Consider the following 18,495-nt stretch of genomic DNA (forward strand, 5'->3'; position numbering starts at 1 on the left):
GTTGTAAGCCGTCAGGTTTTCCGGGAGCTCAGAACTATGGTGAGCTCTGACTGACTTGATCAGATCAAAACTGGAATGATGCAAACCCAGCTTCTGGCAGAGCACCCCTACCCCCCCCCCCCCCCCCCCCCTCCTCCCCAACCCCCCAGTAACAGATTAGTAGGTTTGTAGGTGAAGAAGAGAAGAAGAAGAAGAAGAAGATCAGACTGAGGTTTGAAGGAAGAGAAAGTGTCTGTCAGGATGTTCTGCTGCTGAGACGCTGCAGGACCACAGAGTTTCTCTCTTCACACTGGTTTTACACTCCAGTTCTTCTGCTATGAACTGTACACTGCACACAGTGCTGCACTGGAGGCTAGTATATGTACTCTAGGGTAGTACACACACTGCATGATACTGTGTAATATAATTACTATACAAACACTAAACTGAGCTACACCATAAGATACGATGCGCTAGTAGTACTAGTACTAGTACACTGTGCAGTGAGCAGGTACTTCACTGTATTATACACTTTATACTGTAAACATGATGTGGTAGAATGCACATTACTAACGAAGACACTATAACACCATGTAAAAATACTATATATACTATAGTATACTATAAGATGTAGTACTGGTACTAGTAGACAATACTTTCTGTATTTTCCTGTACTACTGTATCGTGTACAAATACTCTACTGTACTGCAGTATATGACGTGATACTATCCAAAGCTCCATTATCCCAAAGCATAATTCATATTTTATTTACTATACCAGTTATGAGGCTGTACTACAGTTAGAACCAGACCACAGTACTTTGTTACAGTATAGTACACTAATATATTCTATGCTAACGACACTGCACTATTTAACGACGTGTTGTAATACCATGTCACTGGATCGTAGCGGCTGTGATTGGCTGATGACTGTCCTGTGTCACATGACCTGTTGTGTAAGACTGTTTGGGTGTATTCAGGGGGGCTCTGTGGTCCCGCCCCCCACCCCCCGCAGTGACGGGCGGCTCAGCAGCGTGTTGAGGCCTGCAGCAGGTTTCACTCCATCTCCAGTGTTACAGTGACTCCCAGCTGACGCGTATCACTGCAGGTGCAGAGAAGCCTCCTCCCCTCCCTCCCAGTCCGTCCAGTCCTCTGTGGGAGCTGGTCTGACTGGAAACACAGCGGACACTCTCCATTATATCTGCAGTCCGCCTGAGCTCTGCATGCACTGATGACGGCCCGTGGCATTGCATGCAGAACAGCATGGTTTGGGGACTGACATGCATCACTTTGAAGTTCAAAACTTCCCCCACGAATCCGCTGAAAGCTGATAACCATTCATGGCAGATGTGTCATACGAGAGTCAAACCCAGAGTTCAGTTGAGGTCGAGCAGTGGCGAGCGCTGACGTGGTTACAGCTGAGATGCTGTGATGTTCAGTGAGATCCGACCCACCGCATCCTCCACCTCTAACCCACAGTCAGTGTTCAAGGTTCACCAGCTCACACAATCAGCTCCTCCAGGACCAGTGACATAATTAGCCCAACGCCAGCAAACCCCACGTTAGTTCCACAAATATCTAACGACAAAAAGATCAAATCATAAAAGTGTGTGTAAATTTGACCAATCACCACTTTTTTGCACACGAACAGTCTCAGAGGTCAAATGTTCACCTCAACAAACCAAAGTTGGGTCTAATGGAGCTTTCTTAACCCTGAAGTTGTCCTGTCAGGCAGATGAGCTCTGCTCTCCCATTCACAGGGTGTCAAATATCAAACCGGCCCGATTTCCCTCCGTCCTCCACGAGGCTTCATCTGCCATACGGAGAGTTTCTCCTGCTGATCAGTGTTTCTGCTCAGATTTAGCTTGTTTGGTCGTTAAACAGATGTTGGAGCTTCAAACAGGATCAAACAGGCCGCGTTTCTTCTTCTGCTGCTTTAAATGTGTCTCTAACAGGATCAAACAGGCCTTGTTTCTTCTTCTGCTGCTCTAAATGTGTTTCTTGGATGTACTTCCTGCTTTGTTGTGCTGCAGCTACAGACAGCAGCTAAAGTCACAGTCAGAGTGTTTCTCCATCCCAGATGATCCTCTGGTCGTCATGGTGTTAGAAACCCTCTGAGCGGCTGACGTCTGGCCTGGTGCCCCCCCATTAGAGAATAATACTGATGTGCTGCTGGAATAAACCACTGACAGTCTGCAGGGGGGCTTTTATTTTGACATCTGAGTGGATTCTCTTTGCCGTTTGTCTGTCTGACTTCCTGCCGCCTCCTGTGCTCTGAGCTTAACAGACCAGGAGCAGATCTTTAGCGAAGCGCCGAGACGCTTCTGCTGGGATTTGAATTGATTTGGTTTAGACACTAAAACTGCTTGTTTGGGTTTAAGGTCCTGACAAACCAAACTGACACCACAGAACCAGCAGCAACTATCGAGGGCCTTTAGGAAAGCATGATGGTTGGGGTCTCCTGGGTCAAAGCCCCAAGTTTGTGCCATCCAACCTCCCTACACCCCCATGTGTGGACCTTTATCGCTGTTCCATGCGACGCTGTCCTTTAGTGTCATACACAGAGGCTACAGGGTGCCTTGTGTGTCAGTATCAGACGTTAAAGGGGGCGACAAAGTGCTGGTGTTTGACGTCCTGGGAATGAGAGCGGGCTGCTGTTCATGCGACGTGTGGACTGTGCTCTACCTGCCAGGCCGAAATCAGGGCTAAAAATGATCCAAGTTCCCAAGTTCAACGTGATGGTGAACCTCTTTGACAGAGAAGAGCCCTTTCACCCCAACAACAAAACTAATTCCTGCATTTCAAAACTAATCTAGTTAATGTTTCTTTCATCAGAAGGTCTGGGTGTGTTTAGTAGATGTCCGAACATAAAACTCTTTATCTGCAAAACTTCCCCAAGAAGTTCTCAGGAAGCTACTCAGAAATTACTGACATGTAAAATAAAGCGTTCCTGAACAGGCGTTTGCCACCAGCTGACCGAGAAGCCCAGGAGCCACATCACTGACCCTTCGTGGATGTATTCCCCTCTGAGTCACAGATTTAAAGGAGTAATTCAACATGTTGGGAAACCTTCCACTCTTTCTTAGTTAGTTAGTTCAGATTGATTCCACTTCACTCTCAGGTGCAGTAAATATGGAGCCTGCAGCTGGTTAGCTTAACGTAGCATAAAGACTAGAAACAGCTAGTAAAGAAATCCACCAGCAGCACCTCCAAAGTTCTCTGTCTAGCATGTTATAGCTCGTTTGTTTAATCTGAACAAAACAATGTGAAAACAATGAATTTTCTTTTTTGCAGTTCAGTTTTTACACTGACGAGTCTGTTAGCCAGTCAATATGTTTTATGCACATTATCACATCAGAAAAGGAATCAGAAAACCTTTCTCAATTTCACAAGGAAGTTTTTACACAAGCTTGAGGTTTTTAAAAAGGAGTTCATGTGCAGAACCGCAGATGGAAACACATTTTGTTGAATACGCTCTGATTCAGCGAACATTTAAAGGAAGGTCCTGCTTGGGGGGGGGGAATCCAGCAGGAGGAGCTGATTGAAAAAGTGTCCAGCTGAAAAAACAGGTTTATTACCGCCACAGACACAGATTAGGTCTGTTTTTGTTGAAACCATTCGATCTACTGATTGCTGTCAGGCTGTTCAGAGAATTTCAACAAAAATAAAAAAGGCGTCTAAAGTAAATTACAGACCTGCCGTTAACTCACATGACTGGTCGGCTGCATTAGAATCATCTAGAATCTTTCTCCTGTTGTGACAACAGGAGAAAGATTCCCGAGTTGAGGTGAGTTGGGTTTGTTTGCTCCAAACCAGTTGATGCCAACTCCTTTAACTCACTTCTATCACTGACACTTCATTAGTTTGCTTAAAGTTTGCTCGGCATTGGATGGAAACATGGCCGGTGACCTTTAGAGGTGCTGGTCACCTTAGGACAGAGACAGCTGCCTAGCCCCATTTCCAGTCTTTATGCTAAGCTAAGCTAACCTTGCTTTAGCTTAGCGTACAGATGTGAGAGCAGAGTGGAATCAATGGGAATGTTTGACGTAAGAAAGAGAAGAAGAGGATTTCACTACGCGTTGGACTTAAAGAAAACAAAGAAGCGTTAAAAGGTCGTCGAAGTGAATCCGGTTTAGTCAGAGCAGCCGTTCAGTTTGCCCGAGCTCGGCGGATCACGTGGGGACGCGCTCCTGTGCCATGCTGATGGTTGTTAGTTGAGGTGGTCGATTAAAAACCAACCTGTTCTGATCTCTGATGATCGGGCGGAGTCGATGGCCGCCGGGCCGTCGCAGCATCAAACCTGCAGGCAGGATGAGAGCGGAGCGTCTGGCTGCTTCCTCTGCACACATGATATTTGCTCCAGTTACTGCAAATACCATCACACCCCCAGCCCCCCACCCCCCGCCCCCTCACCCACCCACCGGCCTGTAGCCTGATCCAGCTGAAGAATGGCTTCTAATGGCCGCCAGCCATCTCTAATGCCTGCTGTTACACTGGACTGCTGCGCCTGTCCCAGCGCAGGCCGTGGTGAGACTGGGAGCCTCCCGGGACCGACACGATGAGTCTGATTGACTGACTGTCCTCTACTCTTTCCTCTCCTCCCCAATCCCCCTCCCCTACAGATAAATGGCTCTTTTAAGCTGGGAGCTGCTCGTGTTCTGTCTAACTGGCAGATGCCGTGCCTAGTCCCCGGCCTCCAGGACAACGCCAACATGAACGGGACGTCCGAGCAGGCCGACATCCTGCCGCCAAATTGCATGGTCAAAGACCGATGGAAAGTGGTGAGTCAGGACACCCCCATCCCCATCTCACCCCACCCCACCCCCAGCTCAGTTTATTGATTCTTCTGCTAAGCTTTAAAAGCTTTGACTCTTACAGTTCCTTCTATTTATGCATTGTTTGCTTTTTAAAAATACTTTTAAACTTTTTCTTTTGGAAATGTAGGCAAATAAACACATATTTAATCAGATGATGACTAATTTGCATATCTGAACATAAAGAACATAAGATGGCCCCACCAGCACCTGATCACAGTAGGTCCACTAAAAGAGCTTGTTTGATCCACTGACAGGCTCAGAGTGTTATTCTAAGTGTGTGACAGCATCATGGAAAGGATCCCTACAGAGAGAGACCTGGAAGATCCTTTTGGTTTAACCACAAACAGCACACACACCAGACTACATTCACTAAATAACTCATTTTACACTGGAGTGGATGTTCTACTGATGCCTCTATTAGTTAATTTGTTTGTGTTATTGTGTGTCACAAATATTGTGTTGGATCCAAATTAGCACTTTAAAACACAAAAGTCTCACAATAACACAAACACTGACTGATGGAGGCAGCAGCTCTAAAAAAAAAAAAGTTTTAGTGAATGTAGTCTGGTGTGTGTGCTGTTTGTGGTTAAACCAAAAGGATCTTCCAGGTCTCTCTCTGTAGGGATCCTTTCCATGATGCTGTCACACACTTAGAATAACACTCTGAGCCTGTCAGTGGATCAAACAAGCTCTTTTAGTGGACCAGTTCCAACACTTTTACTACCTACCAGTCATTCAGACAGCAGGATGTGGGCAGAGAGGATCAGGGGGAGAAACACCAGACTCAAGCCTTATAAGAAGGACGATGTCAACACCAGCAAACAGTTTTTCTCAGCTCCATCACTTCTCTGTCTCTCTGCAATCCATCAGCCTCCAAACAAAGATGCTCATGTAAAGAATATGTGACGGCTAGTTAAAGGACTAATCCATATAACACATAGAAACACACAGCTGTGGTCCTCTGAGCTTCCTTTGGCTTCTGAAATATGAAGTTATGTAATGCAGATCCTGTCTGAGCCAATCAGATCGCAGCGTTTAGCCTGCAGGCTGTTTGCACTTCACTGATCAATTTACTGTTCCACTGAACCACCACACACACACACACACACACACACTGTATATACAGAGTTTTGCTCAAAGACACTTCGGCAGGATTCACCCAGCAATCTCAAACTAGTGAAGAGAACAACGGAAAAAATTCAAGTTTTAAAAAATTCAAGTTTTAAAAAAAGAGGAGAAAGGAGAGCTGACAGGAAGAAAGAAGACATTTCTGCTGCATTCTGGGTAGATTTGAGTCCTCTAATTTAATGATAATTAATTGAATTTAAATCTTTATTATTTCAGTTGTTGTTTTAAATGCAAATCTTTTTATCTTTTTATCAGTGTGTTCTGCTTCTGCTTCATTTGTAAAAATCAGCTCTGCAGCTGTGAAAGTGACAGAAAAGAGGAAGAAAAAAGGGTTAAAGCAGGTAAAAAGAACAGAAATGATAATCAAGACGACAAAGGGTGTCCAAAGACGGAGGGAAGGTGGCTCAGGAGAATAAAAGAGGAAAACATAAGGGTATCAGAATGGGACTGTAAGAGGTGATGACACAGTGAAATATTTCTCTTGTATTTCTTGGTGTTTTATTTTGGTGACGCTGGTGAGATAAACTGAAAGTGAAAGTGAACTGACCCCCAGTCTGTCTCTCGTCCTGCATCCCAGCTGAAGAAGATCGGCGGGGGCGGGTTTGGGGAGATCTACGAGGCTTTGGACCTGCTGACGCGGGAGAACGTGGCGCTGAAGGTGGAGTCGGCCCAGCAGCCCAAACAGGTGCTGAAGATGGAGGTGGCGGTGCTGAAGAAGCTGCAGGGTGAGACGCCGGCAGCACACACTAACCCCCACACGGCAGTTTGTTTCTTATGATGCCGGATCAATTTAAAACCAAAATACTTCGTATCAGAACCGGAAAGTAGTAAAACATTTAGAGGAACTTAACCTTAAAATGGCCGCCATGATGTCACTTTGTGTGATTTTAGAAGTGTCTTCATGTAACAAATATCATTTATGGGCTAACGTGAGAGAATGAGTGGTATGGAAAACAGGAAGTGCTCGTCATACTTTATACAGTGTCCCAGTGTCTCACTGTCCCACTGTCCCAGTGTCTCACTGTCCCAGTTTCTCTGTGTCCCAGTGTCCCAGTGTCTCTGTGTCCCAGTGTCTCTGTGCCCCAGTGTCTCTGTGTCCCAGTTTCTCTGTGTCCCAGTGTCCCAGTGTCTCTGTGTCCCAGTGTCTCTGTGTCCCAGTGTCCCAGTGTCTCACTGTCCCAGTTTCTCTGTGTCCCAGTTTCCCAGTGTCTCTGTGTCCCAGTGTCTCACTGTCCCGGTGTCTCACTGTCCCAGTGTCTTTGCTGTCCCAGTGTCTCACTGTCCCAGTGTCTCTGTGTCCCAGTGTCTTGCTGTCCCAGTGTCTCACTGTCCCAGTGTCTCTGTGTCCCAGTGTCTCACTGTCCCAGTGTCCCAGTGTCTCTGTGTCCCAGTGTCTCACTGTCCCTGTGTCCCAGTGTCTCACTGTCCCAGTGTCTCACTGTCCCAGTGTCTCTGTGTCCCAGTGTCTCACTGTCCCTGTGTCTCTGTGTCCCAGTGTCCCTGTGTCTCTGTGTCCCAGTGTCTCACTGTCCCTGTGTCTCTGTGTCTCAGTGTCCCTGTGTCTCAGTATCCCAGTGTCCCAGTATCCCTGTGTCCCAGTGTCTCACTGTCCCTGTGTCTCTGTGTCTCAGTATCCCTGTGTCTCTGTATCCCAGTGTCCCAGTATCCCTGTGTCCCTGTGTCCCAGTGTCTCACTGTCCCTGTGTCTCTGTGTCTCAGTGTCCCTGTGTCTCTGTGTCTCAGTGTCCCTGTGTCTCTGTATCCCAGTGTCCCAGTATCCCTGTGTCCCTGTGTCCCAGTGTCTCACTGTCCCTGTGTCTCTGTGTCTCAGTGTCCCTGTGTCCCTGTGTCTCTGTGTCCCAGTGTCTCACTGTCCCGGTGTCTCACTGTCCCAGTGTCTTTGCTGTCCCAGTGTCTCACTGTCCCAGTGTCTCTGTGTCCCAGTGTCTTGCTGTCCCAGTGTCTCACTGTCCCAGTGTCTCACTGTCCCTGTGTCCCAGTGTCTCACTGTCCCAGTGTCTCTGTGTCCCAGTGTCTCACTGTCCCTGTGTCTCTGTGTCCCAGTGTCCCTGTGTCTCTGTGTCCCAGTGTCTCACTGTCCCTGTGTCTCTGTGTCTCAGTGTCCCTGTGTCCCTGTGTCTCTGTATCCCAGTGTCCCAGTATCCCTGTGTCTCTGTGTCCCAGTGTCTCACTGTCCCTGTGTCTCTGTATCCCAGTGTCCCAGTATCCCTGTGTCTCTGTGTCCCAGTGTCTCACTGTCCCTGTGTCTCTGTGTCTCAGTGTCCCTGTGTCCCTGTGTCTCTGTATCCCAGTGTCCCAGTATCCCTGTGTCTCTGTGTCCCAGTGTCTCACTGTCCCTGTGTCTCTGTATCCCAGTGTCCCAGTATCCCTGTGTCTCTGTGTCCCAGTGTCCCAGTATCCCTGTGTCCCTGTGTCCCAGTGTCTCACTGTCCCTGTGTCTCTGTGTCTCAGTGTCCCTGTGTCTCTGTGTCTCAGTGTCCCTGTGTCTCTGTATCCCAGTGTCCCAGTATCCCTGTGTCCCTGTGTCCCAGTGTCTCACTGTCCCTGTGTCTCTGTGTCTCAGTGTCCCTGTGTCCCTGTGTCCCTGTGTCTCTGTGTCCCAGTGTCTCACTGTCCCGGTGTCTCACTGTCCCAGTGTCTTTGCTGTCCCAGTGTCTCACTGTCCCAGTGTCTCTGTGTCCCAGTGTCTTGCTGTCCCAGTGTCTCACTGTCCCAGTGTCTCTGTGTCCCAGTGTCTCACTGTCCCAGTGTCTCTGTGTCCCAGTGTCTCACTGTCCCAGTGTCCCAGTGTCTCTGTGTCCCAGTGTCTCACTGTCCCTGTGTCCCAGTGTCTCACTGTCCCTGTGTCCCAGTGTCTCACTGTCCCAGTGTCTCTGTGTCCCAGTGTCTCACTGTCCCTGTGTCTCTGTGTCTCACTGTCCCTGTGTCTCTGTGTCCCAGTGTCCCAGTGTCCCAGTGTCCCTGTGTCTCTGTGTCTCACTGTCCCTGTGTCTCTGTGTCTCACTGTCCCAGTTTCTCACTGTCCCAGTGTCCCTGTGTCTCTGTGTCTCACTGTCCCTGTGTCTCTGTGTCTCACTGTCCCAGTGTCTCACTGTCCCTGTGTCCCAGTGTCTCACTGTCCCAGTGTCTCTGTGTCCCAGTGTCTCACTGTCCCTGTGTCTCTGTGTCTCACTGTCCCTGTGTCTCTGTGTCCCAGTGTCCCAGTGTCCCAGTGTCCCTGTGTCTCTGTGTCTCACTGTCCCTGTGTCTCTGTGTCTCACTGTCCCAGTTTCTCACTGTCCCAGTGTCCCTGTGTCTCTGTGTCTCACTGTCCCTGTGTCTCTGTGTCTCACTGTCCCAGTGTCCCAGTGTCTCACTGTCCCTGTGTCCCTGTGTCTCACTGTCCCTGTGTCTCTGTGTCTCACTGTCCCAGTGTCCCTGTGTCTCACTGTCCCTGTGTCCCTGTGTCTCACTGTCCCTGTGTCTCTGTGTCTCACTGTCCCAGTGTCCCAGTGTCCCTGTGTCTCACTGTCCCTGTGTCTCTGTGTCTCACTGTCCCAGTTTCTCACTGTCCCAGTGTCCCTGTGTCTCTGTGTCTCACTGTCCCTGTGTCTCTGTGTCTCACTGTCCCAGTGTCTCACTGTCCCAGTGTCCCAGTGTCTCACTGTCCCTGTGTCTCACTGTCCCAGTGTCCCTGTGTCTCACTGTCCCAGTGTCCCTGTGTCTCACTGTCCCTGTGTCTCTGTGTCTCACTGTCCCAGTGTCTCACTGTCCCAGTGTCCCAGTGTCTCACTGTCCCAGTGTCTCTGTGTCTCACTGTCCCAGTGTCCCAGTGTCCCTGTGTCTCACTGTCCCTGTGTCTCTGTGTCTCACTGTCCCAGTTTCTCACTGTCCCAGTGTCCCTGTGTCTCTGTGTCTCACTGTCCCTGTGTCTCTGTGTCTCACTGTCCCAGTGTCTCACTGTCCCAGTGTCCCAGTGTCTCACTGTCCCTGTGTCTCACTGTCCCAGTGTCCCTGTGTCTCACTGTCCCAGTGTCCCTGTGTCTCACTGTCCCAGTGTCCCTGTGTCTCACTGTCCCTGTGTCTCTGTGTCTCACTGTCCCAGTGTCTCACTGTCCCAGTGTCCCAGTGTCTCACTGTCCCAGTGTCCCAGTGTCTCACTGTCCCAGTGTCTCTGTGTCTCTGTGCCGTCAGAGACTCGTCGTGGCCTCAGGACTGTTTGTGAGAGATTTACAGAAAACGGTTCCATCCTGTAAAGTAACAAGTGCTCATCAGTGATCACATGAGGAGGAGGAGGAGGAGGAGGAGGAGGAGGAGGAGGAGGAGGAAAAGGAAGAGGAAGAGGAGGAGGGGGATGAGGAAGAGGAGGAGGAGGAAGAGGAGGAAAAGGAAGAGGAGGAGGAGGAGGAGGAGGAAGAGGATGATGAAGGTTGTGTAACAGTATTATGTCACTGAGGCTCTGATGGTGTCACGTGTTTGTGTGTCAGGGCAGCGCGTGATTGGTCGGCTTGTTTCCACTGAGTCACTGCAGCTGGAGCTTTCAGCCAAAGGCCGTCGGTCACTCTTCCTCCCCCTCCTCTTCCTCCCCCTCCTCCCCCTCCTCACATATAAACACATATAGAAGAAACCAGATGAGAGGAGCAGATCTGACTAATTAACTGAATGTGTCCTTCAAAAAGAATTCAAATGATCAATCAAATATCAGAATATCAGCCCGTTAATAAAATCTGGATTCTTTCTGTCAGGTGTTGTGACTGAACCTCTTTTCTTTGTCTCTTCCAGGTAAAAACCACGTCTGTAAGTTTATTGGCTGCGGGAGAAACGACAAATTCAACTACGTGGTGATGCAGCTTCAGGTGAGCGAGAGCGACGAGCCCATCTGGGCTTTTATTTTGATGGACAGAAGTACAGACAAAGACGGACGCGCAATATTTCAACAGTTTCAGCTCTGGTGAGGTTTTGATAGCAAGGCTGTGGCAAAGGCTCATGGGAGTTGTAGTTGTTTAATATGTTACAACAAATACATGAACATATTGTACCGCTGGTCGCTCTGCTGCGTGGAAACAGCTGGATAGATTCCGTCTGGCTGCTGCAGATAGACACTTTGATTCATTCACTTGCAGTCTGTGATATTTGGCATCATAATTAGATCAAATACACAAAATAAATGGTGGAATTGTTTAAGTGCAACTTTGGAAAACAATGTAAAGGAGAAAGCCTGTGGAGACGGCGGGCGGCGTGTCAGAGATCTAGACGTCCACTCACGAGTCTGAGAGGTGACACGTGTGAAATCCTTGGAGATCAAAGGTTTTAGGGTGTCGTTCGCCCACAGGGCCCCCCCCCCCCCCCCGCTGTGGTGACTCTTTGTGTTGTTGCTAAGCGACCGTTGCCGCGTGTGTCGTTGTGCAGGGTCGTAACCTGGCCGACCTGCGGAGGAGTCAGCCCCGGGGAACCTTCACCATGAGCACCACCCTGCGGCTCGGGAAGCAGATCCTGGAGTCCATCGAGGCCATCCACTCGGTGGGCTTCCTGCACCGCGACATCAAACCGGTACGACGGCGCTCAAACACTCATCACATTCACGTTTGGAGCTTCTGTAATGATTATGTGGATCCATCTATGGGTGGTGTCCTCCTGGTGGAGGTCCAGAGGAGCCTAGCTGACAGCCATGTCTTTTATATTTAAGTGTAAGATAACAGATGTTCTCAGAGGAGGAGAACAAATGCTGCAGAAAATTTTTTTAAAAATGTTTCTCATAATTTTCCTACTTTGATCTCAGAGATTAGACAATTTAGTTTAGTTATTTTACAACTGATTCTGTGTTTTGTCTGAATATTAACCCTCCTCCCCGATGGTTTATGTATCCACATTATCACCAACCACCTTCCTGTTGGTTCACCAGTCAGATATTTCCACAGGAAGACAAGTTAGAGTGAGTTTGCCATGAAAGCAGGTCGCTCTGCCGGCTCACCGTCAGGCTGGTGCCGCTCCGTCAGGCTGGAGGAGGAAAGGATCAAAGCAGCTAAAACAGCGTTCCCACCTTTGATTGGTTCCCGTGTTCTTCTTCTTCCTGCAGTCAAACTTTGCGATGGGACGGCTTCCCTCCACCTACAGGAAGTGCTACATGCTCGACTTTGGCCTGGCGCGACAGTACACCAACACCACCGGAGAGGTCCGACCGGTAAGAAACTTTATCGACAATGTCGGTGCTGACGACGATGAAGATCTCAAACATCAACACTTGGAAATAATGCAGATAACATAATGAATAATAACACATCAGTTAGATACACATTCATCATGATAATGTCTTTGTGTGCATGAACTAAAAATCACAGGGATGAAATCAGATAAACATTCAAAACAAAATATGAAGGAATGACTTCTATTTGTTGACCCCGAAACACAAATGTTTATGAAAGGTTATTTCACAATTACAGTTTCTAATTTCCTTGATTTTAATTATTTGTATATTTTGATGAGAAATTGAGTAAAACAATGACGAGATCTCATTATTGAAATTTTGCCTTTCAGGTGTAATATTTTATGGCCAGAATACCAGAATACCTTATATCTACCTTTTTATTTATTGTTTTTCATTTCTACGCTTTTTTAAATTATTTATTTAATTAGTTTTGTTTTTAGTATCGGTCTTGTTTTTTAGTATCGGTCTTGTTTTTTTAGTATCGGTCTTGTTTTTTAGTATCGGTCTTGTTTTTTAGTATCGGCCTTATTTTTTAGTATCGGTCTTGTTTTTTAGTATCGGTCTTGTTTTTAGTATCGGCCTTATTTTTTAGTATCGGTCTTGTTTTTTAGTATCGGTCTTGTTTTTTAGTATTGGTCTTGTTTTTAGTATCGGTCTTGTTTTCAGTATCGGTCTTCCAGCACATGCTGTTATCTGTTTTTTCCTCTGGTGTGTTTGGGGGATCAGTTTCCTTTGAGCTGCTCAGAAAACAACAAACTGAATAATAAAGATGTAAAGAGCCGGCGGCAGGCAGACGGGGTGTGTTTGCTGCATTGCAGCACAGTAGTTCAGCAGATCTCACTGTAGACTGCTGGTGTGTGTGTGTGTGTGTGTCAGCGATTCTCTGCGATCAATAAGAACTGATTAGATATTATTGATATTATTGAACTGTATTAGATCAGCACTTCAGAGGATCCTGATGCTGTGGGACTGGAGGCTTGACTGGAAAAAGGCTTTTATTGTGAAAAGTGTAAAATACAGATGTTTGATTGGCCGTCAGTCACTAATCAGAGCTGCTGGTCTTTGTAGTTTTACTGCTGCTGTCAGCCTCTCTCTCTCCTTCACTCCTCTCAGTCATTCATGGTGTCTCTCTATCAGACTCACTCAGTTATTTTTAGATCAGCAAGTACGTGAGCTGCTTCCATTTACTGTCCTCCTCCTCCTTTTCCTCCTTTTTTCCTCCTCCTCCTCCTCCTCCTCCTCCTCTTCCTCTCTGCTGCAGCAGTTAAATGAATATTTGATGCTCCTGCATGCGTCAGTGGGCGAGAGACCCCAGGCGTCCTCTCTCTCTCTCTACAGCTGAGTCAGCTTCTGTCCAATCATCTGAGAGGATCCTCCCTCCCCCACTCCTCTTCCTGCTGCCTCACCTTTTCCTTTCCTCTTCCTCACTCCTTCCTCTCCTCTTCCTCTCTTCATCCTCCTTCCTACCACAGCAGCAACATCTGCTCACATCTGTCTGAATCAGGTCACATGACCACATTTATTAGCAGAAGCAGTATCAATAGTATCAATAGTGTCAGTACTATCAGTAGTATTAATAGTGTCAGTAGTATCAGTACTATCAGTAGTATTAATAGTGTCAGTAGTATCAGTACTATCAGTAGTATTAATAGTATCAGTAGTATCAATAGTGTCAGTACTATCAGTAGTATCAATAGTATCAATAGTGTCAGTACTATCAGTAGTATTAATAGTATCAGTAGTATCAATAGTGTCAATACTATCAGTAGTATCAATAGTGTCAGTAGTATCAGTAGTATCAATAGTGTCAGTAGTATCAGTAGTATCAATAGTGTCAGTAGTATCAGTAGTATCAGTAGTATCAATAGTATCAATAGTGTCAGTAGTATCAGTAGTATCAATAGTGTCAGTACTATCAGTAGTATCAATAGTGTCAGTACTATCAGTAGTATCAATAGTGTCAGTAGTATCAGTAGTATCAGTAGTATCAATAGTGTCAGTACTATCAGTAGTATCAATAGTATCAATAGTATCAATAGTATCAGTAGTATCAATAGTGTCAGTACTATCAGTAGTATCAATAGTATCAATAGTATCAATAGTGTCAGTAGTATCAGTAGTATCAGTAGTATCAATAGTATCAATAGTATCAATAGTGTCAGTAGTATCAGTAGTATCAGTAGTATCAATAGTGTCAGTACTATCAATAGTATCAGTAGTATCAATAGTGTCAGTAGTATCAAAAGTATCAGTAGTGTCAATAGTGTCAGTAGTATTTGTAGTATCAGTAGTATTTGTAGTATCAGTAGTATTTGTAGTATCAGTTGTATCAGTAGTATCAGTAGTATTTGTAGTATCAGTAGTATCAGTAGTATTTGTAGTATCAGTAGTATCTGTAGTATCTGTAGTATCAGTAGTATCAGTAGTATTTGTAGTATCAGTAGTATCAGTAGTATTTGTAGTATTTGTAGTAACTGCAGTAGTGTCAGTAGTATCAGTAGTATTTGTAGTATTAGTAGTATCAGTAGTATCAGTAGTATTTGTAGTATTAGTAGTATCAGTAGTATCAGTAGTATTTGTAGTATTAGTAGTAACTGCAGTAGTGTCAGTAGTATCAGTAGTATTTGTAGTATTAGTAGTATCAGTAGTATCAGCAGTATTTGTAGTATTAGTAGTAACTGCAGTAGTATCAGTAGTATTTGTAGTATTAGTAGTAACTGTAGTAGTATCAGTAGTATCAGTAGTATCAGTAGTAACTGCAGTAGTATCAGTAGTATTTGTAGTATTAGTAGTAACTGCAGTAGTATCAGTAGTATTTGTAGTATTAGTAGTAACTGCAGTAGTATCAGTAGTATCAGTAGTATCAGTAGTATTTGTAGTATTAGTAGTATCAGTAGTATCAGTAGTATTTGTAGTATTAGTAGTAACTGCAGTAGTATCAGTAGTATCAGCAGTATTTGTAGTATTAGTAGTAACTGCAGTAGTATCAGTAGTATTTGTAGTATTAGTAGTAACTGTAGTAGTATCAGTAGTATCAGTAGTATTTGTAGTACTAGTAGTAACTGCAGTAGTATCAGTAGTATTTGTAGTATTAGTAGTAACTGTAGTAGTATCAGTAGTATCAGTAGTATCAGTAGTAACTGCAGTAGTATCAGTAGTATTTGTAGTATTAGTAGTAACTGCAGTAGTATCAGTAGTATTTGTAGTATTAGTAGTAACTGCAGTAGTATCAGTAGTATCAGTAGTATCAGTAGTATTTGTAGTATTAGTAGTATTAGTAGTAACTGCAGTAGTGTCAGTAGTATTTGTAGTATTAGTAGTAACTGCAGTAGTATTTGTAGTATTAGTAGTAACTGCAGTAGTGTCAGTAGTATTTGTAGTATTTGTAGTATTAGTAGTAACTGCAGTAGTGTCAGTAGTATTTGTAGTATTAGTAGTAACTGCAGTAGTATTTGTAGTATTAGTAGTAACTGCAGTAGTGTCAGTAGTATTTGTAGTATTAGTAGTAACTGCAGTAGTGTCAGTAGTATTTGTAGTATTAGTAGTAACTGCAGTAGTATCAGTAGTATTTGTAGTATTAGTAGTAACTGCAGTAGTATCAGTAGTATTTGTAGTATTAGTAGTAACTGCAGTAGTATCAGTAGTATCAGTAGTATCAGTAGTATTTGTAGTATTAGTAGTATCAGTAGTATCAGTAGTATTTGTAGTATTAGTAGTAACTGCAGTAGTATCAGTAGTATCAGCAGTATTTGTAGTATTAGTAGTAACTGCAGTAGTATCAGTAGTATTTGTAGTATTAGTAGTAACTGTAGTAGTATCAGTAGTATCAGTAGTATTTGTAGTATTAGTAGTAACTGCAGTAGTATCAGTAGTATTTGTAGTATTAGTAGTAACTGCAGTAGTATCAGTAGTATTTGTAGTATTTGTAGTATTAGTAGTAACTGCAGTAGTGTCAGTAGTATTTGTAGTATTAGTAGTAACTGCAGTAGTGTCAGTAGTATTTGTAGTATTAGTAGTAACTGCAGTAGTGTCAGTAGTATTTGTAGTATTAGTAGTAACTGCAGTAGTGTCAGTAGTATTTGTAGTATTAGTAGTAACTGCAGTAGTATCAGTAGTATTTGTAGTATTAGTAGTAACTGCAGTAGTGTCAGTAGTATTTGTAGTATTAGTAGTAACTGCAGTAGTGTCAGTAGTATTTGTAGTATTAGTAGTAACTGCAGTAGTGTCAGTAGTATTTGTAGTATTAGTAGTAACTGCAGTAGTGTCAGTAGTATTTGTAGTATTAGTAGTAACTGCAGTAGTGTCAGTAGTATTTGTAGTATTAGTAGTAACTGCAGTAGTATCAGTAGTATTTGTAGTATTAGTAGTAACTGCAGTAGTGTCAGTAGTATTTGTAGTATTAGTAGTAACTGCAGTAGTGTCAGTAGTATTTGTAGTATTAGTAGTAACTGCAGTAGTGTCAGTAGTATTTGTAGTATTAGTAGTAACTGCAGTAGTGTCAGTAGTATTTGTAGTATTAGTAGTAACTGCAGTAGTGTCAGTAGTATTTGTAGTATTAGTAGTAACTGCAGTAGTGTCAGTAGTATTTGTAGTATTAGTAGTAACTGCAGTAGTGTCAGTAGAGCTGAAGGCCATGTGAGTAAAAAACCTCAGTGCTGTAACAGTGGCAGGTTTTATGGCTTTTTACGGTGAAGAAAGCTGCATTTTACATGACACACTGTAAGAAACAGCATCCTGGCAGTATTTGGCTCTTTCTGCTTGCCGTACTGGTACTGAGTAGGTTATGCACAGCGTCAGTAATTTACACACTGTGTGTGTGTGTGTGTGTGTGTGTGTGTGTGTGTGTGTGTGTGTGTGTGCACCATTTATTACTCATCTTCACATAAATCACCAAACATCCGGTGGAGACTTTAAGTTTATGGTGGTTCAGGTAACTCTTGTTAACCGTATCAGTGCAGCTGCTCCAGGATCAGCTTCTGTCTGTGACGGCAAGGTTAGCATGTTCTCATCAACACGCTAACACTGTTAGCATGTGTTCATCAACACACTAACAGTGTTAGCATGTTCTCATCAACACGCTAACACTGTTAGCGTGTTCTCATCAACACGCTAACATATTTATCGTTTCGACATTTCAGTTTCATTCAATAACACATTTGACATGTTAGCACGGACGGATTAAGTTCGTTTCAGACGGCCGTTTAAAGGGACAGTGCATGCCGTCCAGTGTTTATTGATCACCAATCATCACGTCTTGGATCAATGATTTGTCTCTCACCTGTTTTTTATCTGTTCACTGTTTTATTTCCACCCTTTTTGCGTTTCAGTGTTGTTTTTGTTTTTCTTACAGTTCCTTTGGACTTATGATTTTGACGTGCATGCCCCCCGTTTCTCCATCGTCTCCATGGTTACCCAGGGATGTGAGTGGTTTCTATGGCAACGGAGGGGTCAGTGCCGCATCGCCCAGCTGATCCACAGAGCGCCGCCCACCCCGACACGCTGCTGTCAATATAACTTTATCAGCACGCTTAATACGGACGGCTTCGCACGTTCATCACCGTAGCAACGAGACACAAACATCCACGTGTCATGAGTTAATCTGTTGCTAGGAAACGTCTCTGTCGCCGTCCAATCAAAAGCAAACAACAATGTAAACAGGAAGTCACTGCAGCATCACAGCCTTTAAGTAAACATGTGATCAGAATGTGAAACCAAACCAAAAAGAAGGAAACTGTAAGAAGTAAAGCTGCCGATGACAACAAGGAGGAAACATCTGGTTTCTTTAGATTTTATTTCATCATTCAGATCGAACATCTCTTCCACAAGTGGAGTCCAAAAAGACACATCGCAACATTTAGAAGCGAAAGAAGAACAAAATGTAGCACAGAAAGTTTGAGGTGAAGCAGCGACACAGAGACAATAACTAAAACAGAGATAATGACACAGATAAAAGAAATGAAGCTCAGAGATCCACAGAGCGACAAGAAAACTATCCGCCGGACGCATCAATTAATCGATCAGTCTTTATTCATAAAGCGCCAATTCATAACGGCGCCAGAGCAGACAGCTGATTGGTCCCACCTCGTCACATGACCTGCAGACACACATCCCCTCTCAGGTCACGGTGTGTCTCCCGGTTGTCGTGGCAACCTGAATATGACGTCATAGCCTGCTGGCCACACAGTATGAATGATATCGCCATGGAAACGCCGTGGAGGCTGAGCGGATGCGGCGTGACCCTCCGCTGATCTCTCTGTTTGTTTGTCTCATTATTTTGGTCGTTTTGGTGTTTCTACCAGTCACCAGATAACGGACGGAGCGTCGGCCTGAATATAACGAGGCTGCACGCTGACGAACATCAAGGGTC

General features: G+C 44.9%; 1 protein-coding gene across 1 annotated transcript in view; it reads left to right on the forward strand.

Annotated features, from left to right (window-relative positions):
* ttbk1a (tau tubulin kinase 1a) overlaps positions 1–18,495 on the forward strand; it is a 40,292-nt gene continuing 21,797 nt past the window's right edge. Inside the window, exons 1-6 of the mRNA XM_070827652.1 lie at positions 1–39; positions 4,601–4,759; positions 6,501–6,648; positions 10,706–10,779; positions 11,333–11,473; positions 12,000–12,104. Coding sequence (XP_070683753.1) covers positions 37–39; positions 4,601–4,759; positions 6,501–6,648; positions 10,706–10,779; positions 11,333–11,473; positions 12,000–12,104 — 630 coding nt within the window. The 5' untranslated portion in view covers positions 1–36. The remainder of the gene's footprint in view (positions 40–4,600; positions 4,760–6,500; positions 6,649–10,705; positions 10,780–11,332; positions 11,474–11,999; positions 12,105–18,495) is intronic.

The sequence above is a fragment of the Pempheris klunzingeri genome, chromosome 3 (assembly GCF_042242105.1).
Source record: "Pempheris klunzingeri isolate RE-2024b chromosome 3, fPemKlu1.hap1, whole genome shotgun sequence".
Classification (NCBI taxonomy): domain Eukaryota; kingdom Metazoa; phylum Chordata; class Actinopteri; order Acropomatiformes; family Pempheridae; genus Pempheris; species Pempheris klunzingeri.